This window comes from Pan paniscus, chromosome 8 (genome assembly GCF_029289425.2).
Source record: "Pan paniscus chromosome 8, NHGRI_mPanPan1-v2.0_pri, whole genome shotgun sequence".
Classification (NCBI taxonomy): Eukaryota; Metazoa; Chordata; class Mammalia; order Primates; family Hominidae; genus Pan; species Pan paniscus.
In genome coordinates, this window is record NC_073257.2 from 115304980 (window position 1) to 115317665 (window position 12686).

Consider the following 12686-nt stretch of genomic DNA (forward strand, 5'->3'; position numbering starts at 1 on the left):
TCAGCCGAGGCCTATTGAGGGGATGGGACTCACCAAAGTCATGGAAGACAGCGGGCAAATGGCGTGCTGCTGCAGATCATTCATCAGTATTTCTTCCCCTCTGTAGGCCTGTCTCCCTGGTGTTTTGCCTGGGAAAATCTCATTTGCATCCCCTGCCAGAAACATTTTAAAAATGGGAGCAGAGGGGAGGGCCCCAGAAACAAGCCCAGTGAGGGGCAGAGGGTTCCCGTGGGTTGTTAGGGCTGAGGACAGCCCTGGTGTCTGCCTGGCTTGCTGTGAATGTGCCTTCTTGACTGGGTGCCCTCTCCTGGAGGCTCTGTTTTTTTTGTTGTTGTTTGTTTTTGTTTTTGTTTTTGTTTTGAGATGGAGTCTCACTCTGTCGCCCAGGCTGGAGTGCAGTGGCGCAATCTCGGCTTACAGCAACCTCTGCCTCCTGGATTCAAGTGATTCTCCTGCCCCAGCCTCCCGAGTAGCTGGAATTGCAGGTGCATGCCACCACTCCTGGCTAATTTTTGTATTTTTAGTAGAGTCAGGGTTTCACCATGTTGGTCAGGCTGGTCTGGAACTCCTGACCTCATGATCTGCCCGCCTCGGCCTCCCGAAGTGCTGGGATTACAGGCGTGAGCCACTGCTCCCAGCCAATCCGGAGGCTCTGTTTTTATGGAAGGGAAGTAGAGCTGTGTTCAGAGAGTGCTTGGGGGAGCTTCCTGGGCCCCATTTCCCCCTACTCACGTACCCCTTTCCAGGGACATCAAGTGGGTTGTCTTAATGAAGACCTCTCCTCTTCTCATCTCCTGCCTGTTCTTCTGTTCAGATCATGAGTGACAAATTTGTGACCTCCACAAGTGACCACTTTGTTGAGGGCCAGACAGTAGCGGCAAAGGTGACCAATGTGGATGAGGAGAAGCAGCGGATGCTGCTGTCACTGCGGCTGTCTGACTGTGGTCTGGGGGACTTGGCCATCACCAGCCTCCTCCTCCTGAATCAGTGCCTGGAGGAGCTGCAGGGCGTGCGCAGCCTTATGAGCAACCGAGGTGGGGCACCTGTGGGGCAGGGGAGGTGGGCCAGGGGTGGGAGTATGTGTTGTAAATTACACCTGTTGTTAGGTGAGTTGTTGGGCTTCACAGAACATAAGAAAAAAAAATTTGGGTTAACTTTTTTTTTAATGGAAGTATGACCTGCATAAAGTGCACAATTTTATTATTATTATTATTATTATTATTATTGAGACCAAGTTGCACTCTGTCGCCTGGGATGGAGTGTGGTGGTGCGATCTTGGCTCACTGCAACTTCCGTCTCCCAGGTTCAAGCGATTCTCCTTCCTCAGCCTCCGGAGTAGCTAGGATTACAGGCATCTGCCACCATGTCTGGCTAATTTTTGTATTTTTAGAGAAGACAGGGTTTCGCCATGTTGGCCAGGCTGGTCTCGAACTCCTGACCTCAAGTGATCCACCCGCCCTGGCCTCCCAAAGTGCTGGGATTACAGGTGTGAGCCACTGCGCCCGGCCAAAGTGCACAGTTATTATGTGTGCAGCTCAGTAAATGTTTATATTACACCCCTTTAAGATAAAGGTCATTACGAGCATCCTAGATGTCCCCTTCTCCCCACTGCCAGTCCAGAGTCAAAATTTCCCTTAGTTCTGTGGCTTTATATTTGCATTTGTTGGGAATTCACTCGCCTTTTCACCTTTCATTCCTTTATTCAGCAGATGAAATGGAACTGGGACCTGCCAGGCTTTGTGAGGGGTTATTATTCTGACCCTCTTAGACTTTGAACCATTGTGTGGGGTTGTTGTAACTTTAATGGAATTTCATAGCAGGAGGCTTGAGAGGGGACAGTGAAAATTCAGAAACCAAAGGAAAGCCTGTCTTCCTGGTATTTGTTGGCTACTCCCATGAATTATGGTCAGGTAGGATTATTAGCAAGGGGCTTAGGTCTGTCTGCTTGTGACAAGAGTTTTCATGGATACTGAACATTTTTGCAAAAAGTGATTTTACCTTGTCAGTGGTCCCAGTGCTCCACTGTCCTCCGTGGTGATAGCACACTGCCAGAGGAAAAGAACAGTGAGAGTTCTTTCATGGTACTAATCCGTGTTTCTTTTGGATCTCTGGCAGACTCTGTGTTGATCCAGACGCTGGCCGAGATGACCCCAGGAATGTTCCTTGACCTAGTGGTGCGGGAGGTGTTGGAAGATGGCTCTGTGGTATTCAGTGGGGGTCCAGTGCCCGACCTGGTCCTGAAAGCCAGCAGATACCATCGCGCAGGTGAGTGCTTCTGTCTTACCCATTGTGGTTGGTGGGAGGACCCTTTGTCCATTGCTCCCTCTCCTGGATATAGAATTTCTAAATACTTACGGTAGGTGAGTTGATTCGGTAGAGATTTTTGGCATGCCTATCTTGTGTGAATGCAAAGGCTTAGGTATGAATCCTTTAATTGTTACAATTGGGTAAATCTAGATTTTTATATATTAGGTTACATAAATTAAGGCCTACCTGAACTTGAACTATGAGAGGTAGACCCTTGATTTCCCTAATTATGGCCCGTAGGGACCCAGGACATGTGTCCTCTTTGCTTTTTTGGATCTAAGGGGTAGCAGCTACATGTGAGAGGTGCTGCTCTCCCTTCACCCTGTTCCAGAAGGATAATCACACTGTGGTTCTGCACTGCAGGGCAGGAGGTGGAATCTGGGCAGAAAAAGAAGGTTGTTATCTTAAATGTTGATCTTTTGAAGTTGGAAGTGCACGTTTCCCTTCACCAGGACTTGGTGAATAGAAAAGCTAGAAAGGTAAGCTTGCTCCTGACTTCCATTTCCATGGTTTCACATGATGCACCCTTCAACCCCACTCCAGTTCAGGGATTCCAACTCAGATGCCTGTAGCAAGGGTAGCCCTATGTCTGGATGGATCCAGGACACCCCCGGTTTAGACCTCTTGTCCTAGTGTGGTTCATAGTGCTGACTTCTGTTCTGGTTCCAGTGATAAGTTACATGGGCACTCCATCTTTAGGGCCAGACAGATAAATAGTGTGCAGGAGTGGAGCTGGCTGTGTGGGTAGGGAGTGGCTGGCCTTGGACTCTGACGAGCTGGAGAGTGCATGCCCAGCCCCCGTGGGGCTGAGACTGTTCAGTCCCGCCCAATTGTTGCCGGGTGGGAATCTGGGGCTACTGCTGCTAAATCTTTGATTTTTAAGAGAAGGCAGAATTTGGATTTTTATTTGAAATAAAAGCTGAAAATGTTGGAAACTTATTTTTTTAAAAACATCCCATGAGCCAAACAGCATGTCTGTGGGCAGTTCAGACCTCCAAGCTGTGCGTCCACACCCTCGCCTGCCTTGTCTTCTGGACACTTTTGTGTGACATAAGAATGGGTTTGAGGGAAAAATTATTATTTTTCTCTGGGTGATGAATATATTTGGTTATTGTCTAAAGCACTTATTAGGCACCTAGTTGCACAGAGTATGGTGCAGTATAGATATAATCCTTAATTTCCAGTTGCTTACAATATTAAGAGTTTAGGACAGAGAGAGAATGGAAAGCAATACTAACCTCTCATTCAGTTTTCTAGCAGGACCCTGTACCATTTTATCACCTAAGGGAAGCTTGGGCATATAAGAGCATGAGCACAATTTGGATTTTGAGGAAAGAGAGGCTAGGTGCCTTGCACACAATAAGCTCTCAGTAATGACTCTATTCATTGCTTGGGTTGAAGAGTGATTAATTGGGGGTGGGGGAGCTGCAGGACAGATTCAGGAACCACAGTGTCTCTAAGCTGAGAGAGCTGTTAGAGGTTGCAAGGCTGTGCCTCAGAATTATCTCAATAACTTGTAAAATTCAGATTTACTAGATCTAGGATAGGGTCTTGCAATTTAAATTCAAAGCAAAGCAAAAACCAAGCCAAGGTAATTCAGAGGCAGCCCCATGAGTTTAGTGTACAGGAGAGGAAAGCTAGGTCCAGGGAGTGAAGGCTAGTCTGTTCCAGCTCAGACCAGCCTTGAGTTCCCTAGCTTTGGGACCCCAGAGGGTTTCCTCAGCCACACCCTGCCCAGTGGGGCCATGAGTGAGTGACCATACTGTGTAAGGAAAGCAGGGATGGTGGCTTTTCTCTCTTCTAGCTGAGGAAAGGCAGCGAACACCAGGCGGTTGTGCAGCACTTGGAGAAGTCCTTTGCCATTGCCTCCTTGGTAGAGACGGGCCACCTGGCAGCTTTCTCCCTGACCTCTCACCTCAACGACACCTTCCGCTTTGACTCAGAGAAATTGCAGGTGGGACAGGGTGTCTCCCTAACCCTCAAGACCACAGAACCAGGAGTGACTGGCCTTCTTTTGGCTGTGGAGGGGCCGGCTGCCAAGAGGACCATGAGGCCGACCCGGAAGGACTCTGAGACAGTTGATGAGGATGAAGAAGTGGATCCAGCTCTGACTGTAGGGACCATAAAGAAGCACACCCTCTCCATCGGGGACATGGTCACAGGGACTGTCAAGTCCATTAAGCCTACCCATGTGGTTGTGACTCTGGAAGATGGCATTATTGGCTGTATCCATGCCTCCCACATTCTAGATGATGTTCCAGAGGGCACCTCTCCTACTACCAAGCTGAAGGTTGGGAAGACGGTCACTGCCCGAGTGATTGGCGGGCGAGACATGAAGACATTCAAGTATGGAGGCTCTGGGGGTGGGCTGGCTTCGAGGGAGATTGTTGTTGTTGTGGGAGGACTGGGAAAGTAGGTGGGCTCCAAAAAGTTGCATGTAAGTCAGATTCTCTTTTAGTTAACGAAAGGCATTCACCAAAGAATTATTTTGCAAGATTCTTTTCTTTTTCTTTTTTTTGAGACGGAGTTCACTCTGTTGCCCAGGCTGAAGTGCAGTGGTGTGATCTCGCCTCACTGCAAGCTCCGCCTCCTGGGTTCACACCATTCTCCTGCCTCAGCCTCCCAAGTAGCTGGGACTACAGGCACCCACCACCACGCCCGGCTAACTTTTTGTGTTTTTAATAGAGATGGGGTTTCACTGTGTTAGCCAGGATGGTCTCAATCTCCTGACCTTGTGATTTGCTCACCTCCACCTCCCAAAGTGCTGGGATTACAGTGCATGATTCTTTTTAAAAATATGGAATATATGGTGTGGTTGTTAAGAACATGGGTTTGGAGTCAGACCCGGGTTTGAATTCTAGATTAACTGTGACCATGTGGCAGTAGCTACTTAAGTCCAAATTTTATTTTCTTAATTTGTAACGTGAGAGTCATGGTAGCGACTACTTTGTAGGGCCATGGTGAAGACTGAAAGAGAGAACGTGTAGTCTATTCTTTGCCTAGTGGGTTGCTGGCCTCAGTTACTGCGCTGTATACATCTGCAGTTGTCATTCTCCACCTCCCACTTTAATTATCCTCATTTACTTTAAATCTAGTGCCACATGTTACTGTAGCAGAAATTCTTGCTATAACAAGAACAGCAAAAAAAGAATTCAAAGTCTGGCCAATAATTTGCATATTAATTTCAGTAGCTAACTGTGGGGTCTTCAGTAAGTCATTTATCCTCTAAATAAAGACCTCAGTTTCCTTATTTTTAGAATGAAAGAATTGGAGTATATAGACTGTAAGGAAAATTGTTTTCAGGATCTGATATGACAATCCTAAAAGATCAGGCCAGGCACGGTGGCTCACGCCTGTAATTCCAGCACTTTGGGAGGCTGAGGTGGGTGGATCACCTGAGATCAGGAGTTCAAGACTAGCCTGGCCAACATGGTGAAACCCCGTCTACTGAAAAAACAAAAATTAGCCGGGCACAGTGCCTGTAGTCCCAGCTACTCGGGAAGCTGAGGCAGGAGAATCACTTGAACTCAGGAGGCAGAGGTTGCAGTGAGCTGAGATTGTGCCATTGCACTCTAGCCTGGGCAAGAGAGTGAGACTCCGTTTCAAAAAAAAAAAATCAGATGAGGCTGGGCGTAGTGGCTGAACCCTGTAGTCCCAGCACTTTGGGACGATGAGGGAGGTGGAAAACCTGAGCCCAGGAGTTCAAGACCTGCCTGGGCAACATGGTGAGACCCCATCTCTACAAAAAAAAATAAATAAATAAAAATAAAAATTAGCTGGGCATGGTGGCATACACCTATAGTCCCAGCTACTTGGGAGGCTGAGCTGGGAGGATTGCTTGAGCCCAGGAGATTGAGGCTACAGTGAGCCATGATTGCGCCACTGCATTCCAGCTTGGGTGACAGAGTGAGACCTTGTCCCAGAAAAAAAAAAAATTCAGATGAGCCTGCTCCTTACTATTAACTGCAAAGGTTGGGAATGGAAACCTTCAGCCTGACACATCTGCCTTCAGTGGTGGTGTGACAGTGGAACAGGGTGCTTTTGTGAGCTTGGTTTGGTGGAGAGTAGGGAGAAATCCTGACCTACAGATTACTGTGTTACAGAGATGAAGAGAAATGATTCAGCTTATTTGTTTCTCCAGGTATCTCCCAATAAGTCACCCCAGATTCGTTCGAACCATCCCGGAGCTGAGTGTTCGGCCAAGGTGAGGGGGACATTAGCAGCACTGTCTTACGGAAAGAGCACTGGGCTTTGGAATTAGGAATCCCGAGTTCGAATCTTGATTTTACCAGTGTTAGGATTGATTTTTGCCTTTCTCTCTCCAAGTTTTCTTGTTTCTCTAGTGGGGATATTTGGTTCTCCTAGGGCTGGAGGGATCATATGAAAATTAATGCAAAAGCTGTGTACAGGTTTTAAGTATCAATTTAAAGCCTGGTTTCAGTTCTGTTTGTCAGCATGTCACAAAAAGAAACATTTTTGCTCTCAACCCAATTTTCTATAACTCAGTAATTCCCTAAATAAGCAACATGTATCCAAGAATACCTGTTATTTCAACCTAGACGACTGTGTGGTGGGCTGGAGGCTGAACTGGAATTTCAGGTCATGGTGGGGTAGATTCTGAAGAGAAGGGTGTTCCATGAGATACTCTGTGGGGAGGAGAACGAGGAGTTCTCTAAAAGAACCCAGCCTCTCAGATTGATAGTCCCTTAGTGAATGAAGCTAGATGCATATGACCTTAATTAAGAAAGGCTCTGTGACTCAGTCCTGGGATCCAGCCAGGTTGTAAATCTTAATGCACCTAGAGATTTACAGAACGGTCTCCAAAGTAACTTCCAGAGCCAGGCACAGTGGCTCACGCCTGTAATCCCAGCACTTTTGGAGGCTGAGGCAGATGAATCACTTCAGGTCAGGAGTTCCAGACTAGCCTGACCAACATGGCGAAACCCCATCTCTACTAAAAATACAAAATTAGCCAGGTGTGGTGGCAGGCGCCTGTAATCCGAGCTACTTGGAAGGCTGAGGCAGGAGAATTGCTTAAATTTGGGAGACGGAGGTTGGAGTAAGTCAAAATCTCGCCATTGTGCTTCAGCCTGGGCAACAAGAGCGAAAGCCGTCTCAAAAGAAAAAAAAAAAAACCACAAAGTAAATATTCCTGGCACATTGAGTTTCAGATGCTAATAACACTTTTGGAACTTCAAAGTAAGCCCTAAACTAAAATTTCAGAATAATAAGATTTGGGGGATGAATTACATTCCTATTTGTTAACTCTGTGGTTTCTTAGTTTTGTAGATTTTGATTGTATTTATCCTCCAGTCTTTGTTGGAAAAATGAAGAAACCTCTTCATATTAATGGTTTCAGCCTGCAGTATCTTCAACTCTGACATGTGATGTCTTGTTTTAATTAAACCCTTAATTAGGGTTGAGGTCAAGTAGTTTATTCAAACTAAGGGTAGATATCTTAATTTAACAGATATATGGGGGATGAGTCAGTGAACTCTGTGGGAACACTGAGATCCTAAATGGTTTTTGATCCTAGGAGTACTGAGGAACCCCTCATTAACACTGCTGGTGTTGGAAGACTATGGTATGAGCCAGAGTGGGGGTACTTGGCTGTAGCAGAGTGGGCCATGACAGGAATTGAGTGGATTTGTTAAGGAGGTGGGAGATGTAGAGTTATAATAACAGATAGACAGATGGCCAGACACACTGCCAGACAGATGGCCAGACATCTTCCACTTCCTCCATGGACCTTTGTTGTACTGTGACTTGTTTTAATCTTCAAGGCTCTTGAGAAACATAGTGATATTTCTCATGCTTATGTTTTAAAATAAATATTTTGAAGTCAGGATGAAAAACATTTAACTGACAGTTTTGACTTAACAGAGAAATTATAGCTGTATTTTTATTCCTCATTTCGTATGGGGATCTCGTTCACAAAGAGAATGCGGTCTGTTCTAGAGCTGAGTTCAGAGGTGTTGAGGGGCACTCAAGGTTAAGATTCATCTTACCTGCTTACTCCTCTGGAGGGCTGAGAGGAAAGAGGCAAGGCCATTCAGGAGTCTTAAACGGTGTCTCTGGCATTCCTGTTAGCCAGTGAGTTTTCTCATAGGTCCCCATTCAGTACTGCCAACCCTTCTTTTTTGGAGGGTTGCTCTTTTTGGAGAGGAAGTTTCAAATCACTTCAGGAAAAGAACAAAGGATAACACATATCCGTATATGTGGTGGGTTTGGTTTGGTTTGGTTTGGTTGAAATAACAGAAATTTCTTTTCTCACAATTTTGGAGGCTAGAATTCTGAGATCAAGGTATTGACAGGTTTTGTTTCTTCTAAGGCCTCTCTCCCTGACTTACAGATGGCCATCTTCTCCCCATGTCTTCACATGGTCTTCCTTTTATGTGTATCTGTGTCCTCATCACAGATGAGTAATTTTTTACAGTAAAAAATTACTGTAATTTTTAAAATTACTATAACACATACATTTACCCTCAACAATTTTCAGGTATACATTACCTGAAACAACATGCATTGTTAACTAAATGAATGTTATACAGCAAATCTCTAGAAGTTTTTTGTCTTGCGTGACTGAAACTATACCTATTGAACAGCAACTCTGCTTCTCCCTCTCTTCCGCCCCTGGCAACCACCATTTCCCCTTCCGTCTCAGTGAATTTGACTGTTCTAGGTACCTCACTCATATAAATGGAACACATACAGTATGCGTCCTTTTGTGACTGGCTTATTTCACTTAGTGTAATGTCTTCAAGGTTTATCCATTTTGCAGCATGTGTCAGAATGTCCTGTCTTTTCTTTTTTCTTTTTTTAGAGACAGGGTCTTGCTCTGTCACCCAGGCTGGAGTGCAGTGGCGTGATCATGGCCTTGACCTTCTGGGCTCAAGTGATCCCCCTCCCTCAGTCCCCCGAGTAGCTGGGGCTACAGGCACGCACCAACATGCCTAGCTAATTTTTGAATTTTTTTTGTAAAGACTGGGTTTTGCCTTGTTGCCCAGGCTGGTCTCAAACTTCTGAGCTCAGGCAATCTGCCTGCCTCGGCCTCCCAAAGTGCTGAGATCATAGGCATGAGCCACTGTGTCTGGCATATCCAGTCTTTTCAAGGCTGAATAATATTCCATTATAGGTATATGCCACATTTTGTTTATCCACCCATTGGTCAACGGACATTTAGGTTGCTTGTGCCTCTTGGCTATTGTGAATAGTGCTGCATTGAACATGAGTGTGCAAATACCTCTTTGTGATCCTGATTTCAGTTCTTTTGAGTATATACCTATAAGTGGGATCACTGGATCGTATGGTAATTCTATTTTTAATATTTTGAGAAACTTCCATACTGTTTTCCATAATCGCTGTACCATTTTACATTCTTATCAACTGTGCACAAAGGTTTCTATTTCTCTACATCTCGCCAACACTCGTTATTTTCTTTCTTTCTTTTTTTTTAAATAGTGGCCATCCTACCGGGGTAAGGTGATATCTCACTGTGCCTTTAATTTGCTTTTTGTGATAATTGGTGATGTTGAGCATCTTTTCATTTGCTTGTTGGCCATTGGTATATCTTCTTTGGAGAAATGTCTACTCAAGTCCTTTTGCTCTCTTTTTTTTTTTGAGATGGAGTTTCGCTCTTATTGCCCAGGCTAGAGTGCAATGGCACAATCTCAGCTCACTGCAACCTCTGCCTCCTGGGTTGAAGTGATTCTCCTGCCTCAGCCTCCCGAATAGCTGGGATTACAAGCGCCCACCACCACACCCAGCTAATTTTTTGTATTTTTAGTAGAGACGGGGTTTCATCATGTTGGCCAGGCTGTTCTCAAACTCCTGACCTTAGGTGATCCACCCGCCTTGGCCTCCCAAAGTGCTGGGGCAATTCTTACTTTACTAGATAGGAAAGTTCCCATTTTCTACATTTGGGAGCACTTGCTATTGTATTTTACAAATTTACTAACATTACTTGTACCAGTTTGGTTCATTTGGGCTTAGAAATTATTTGAATTGGTAAGTAGGGGTGGCAGTTTTGTGATTCCTTTGAGGTGATTGTGGACTGATAACTTTCAGGCTACATCCCTTTGTGGTTTTTCTGAGAAGAAAAAAGAAAATCAAAGGCTGAGTACCGTGGCTGACATCCATAATCTCAGCACTCTGGGAGGCCAAGGCCAGTGGGATCACTTGAGGTCAGGAGTTCGAGACCAGCCTGGCCAACATGGTGAAACCTTGTCTCTACTAAAAATACAAAGAAATTAGCTGGGTGTGGTGGCGGGTGCCTGTAATCTCAGTTTTTGGGAGGCTGAGACATGAGAATCACTTGAACCTGGGGGGTGGAAGTTGCAGTGACCCGAGATTGTGCCACTCCACTCCAGCCTGGGTGACAAAGCAAGACTCTGTCTCAAAAAAAAAGAAAAAAAAATTACTTGAATAAATGAATGCTCATTTTATTAAAAAAAAAAAAAATCAAGAAAATGCTAATGGAAGGGTAGCATAGGGCAGAGAGCCCTGGATTTTGAGTCAGAAGCCCTGACTTTAACTCCTGGTTCAGTAGCATAAAATGGGCTTAATATCTCCCCTGCAGAACTCACACAGTTGTCCAATTCAGTGAGAGATAATTTTTGAATGCAGTTTTGCAAAGTAAAGCAACAGCCAAAGTATTATGAAAGAAGTAAAACAATTTTGTTTCCTGAGTTTATAAAGGCTATTGTGGGCTACCTGCTTTAAAAGCAGCTTGTTCATAAGTAGATGAATGAAATGGAAAAGATTAGCCTCGGGCCAGTATTGTGGACATTCCCCTTTGAGGAGAGAAACAAGGCCTTGGAGGGTGGGTATGAGTAGGGGAGTCCCGTACAGTCAATCCGTGGCCACTTGGGAGAGATGGTTTCAAACTCGAAGTCTTATCCAGAGATGGGTTTATTGTTTACATTTCCTTTCTGCAAACAGTGAGCTGGAGGATGGCCACACTGCTCTTAACACTCACTCTGTTAGCCCCGTGGAGAAGATTAAACAGTACCAGGCCGGCCAGACTGTTACTTGCTTCTTAAAGAAAGTAAGTAGTTTTGCCACTCGGCGACGAGATGTCATTCTTCTTTCAGAAAAAAGGTCGTGACATTGGAGAGAAAAGCCATTAGCAGAGAAAGGCATTTGAGTCTGTGCTACCATGCTGGGTTTGTGGGAGACAGTACATGGCCTCTGCCACTAGAGAACTTCTGGTCTAATTAGGGAGCTAAAATATGGCTTACACACAATTAGCAAGCAGCTCGTAATTCATTGTTGGTAGGTTAATTGTAGAAATGGAAAGTAAAATACATGGCAAGATTTAGAATATAAATGTATATAATTTGGATTTTAGATTCATGCTTTTCATGAAGTTCAGGTGCACTGTAAAACAACATGAAATTGGGTGCCAGATTATGTGTTCCAACCCCAACTGGAACAGGAGTTCAAAAAGGAAGGAAAGCAGCCTGTACTGGTTGAAACATGTAGGAGAGGCGGCTGGATTGGGTTTGACCTTGAAGAATAATGCCTCTCCATTGTTGCCAGATTCCTCTTCGATGAGCATCTTTGAGCATGATCGTCTCTGATGCTTGATCCCTTCAGTTACCTATTGTCTATAGACATTCATATGCCCCAGATGCCTTAGCGTGGCAGATAAGGCTCTTCATAATCTGACCTTCCGTGCACCTTGTGTGGCAGTCATTCTGAAAAGCTTCTCTGTCTTTTTCCCTTCCTGTCTTTATTCATGCTGGTTTCTACATCTGGAGTACCTTCTATTCCAATTGCCTACTGCCCATCAAGGTTCAGCACAGATAACCTTCCCTCATTACTAGTTCCTGTAGCATGTTGTACTTCCTACATGTTGCTTGCTGTTGTAGTTATTTGCACACTGATTTGACTTACTGCTTGTAGGCTGTAATCTCCTTGAAGGCAGGCTCTGGCTTTTATTTATCATTATGATGCCATGTGCATAGTAGCTGCTCGATAAATGATTTGTTAAGTTGACTAGAAAATTGGAGTATGTATTTACGGCCAGGTGTGGTGGTTCACGCCTGTAATCCCAGCACTTTGGGAGGCCGAGGTGGGCAGATCACTTCAGGTCAGGAGTTTGAGACCAGCCTGGCCAACATGGTGAAACCCCATCTCTACTAAAAATACAAAAATTTAGCCGGGCCTGGGGCACGCGCGCCTGTAATCCCAGCTACCCTGGAGGCTGAGGCAGGAGAATCACTGGAACCCAGGAGGTGGAGATTGCAGTGAGCCGAGATTGCCGCCACACACTCCAGCCTAGGAGACAGAGCAAGACTCTGTCTCAAAAAAAAAGGAGAAAATTGGAGTGCATATTTAGGGCAAGACACTGCATAAACAGTGAAGGATCCAAATCC

General features: G+C 45.2%; 1 protein-coding gene across 2 annotated transcripts in view; it reads left to right on the forward strand.

Moving 5' to 3' along the window:
* PDCD11 (programmed cell death 11) overlaps positions 1–12686 on the forward strand; it is a 49264-nt gene that overhangs the window by 23891 nt on the left and 12687 nt on the right. For both annotated transcript variants that reach the window (XM_034931417.2, XM_034931418.2), the window contains exons 17-22: positions 815–1034; positions 2116–2265; positions 2671–2786; positions 4112–4653; positions 6449–6511; positions 11248–11353. In XM_034931417.2, the coding sequence (XP_034787308.1) occupies positions 815–1034; positions 2116–2265; positions 2671–2786; positions 4112–4653; positions 6449–6511; positions 11248–11353 (1197 nt within the window). The remainder of the gene's footprint in view (positions 1–814; positions 1035–2115; positions 2266–2670; positions 2787–4111; positions 4654–6448; positions 6512–11247; positions 11354–12686) is intronic.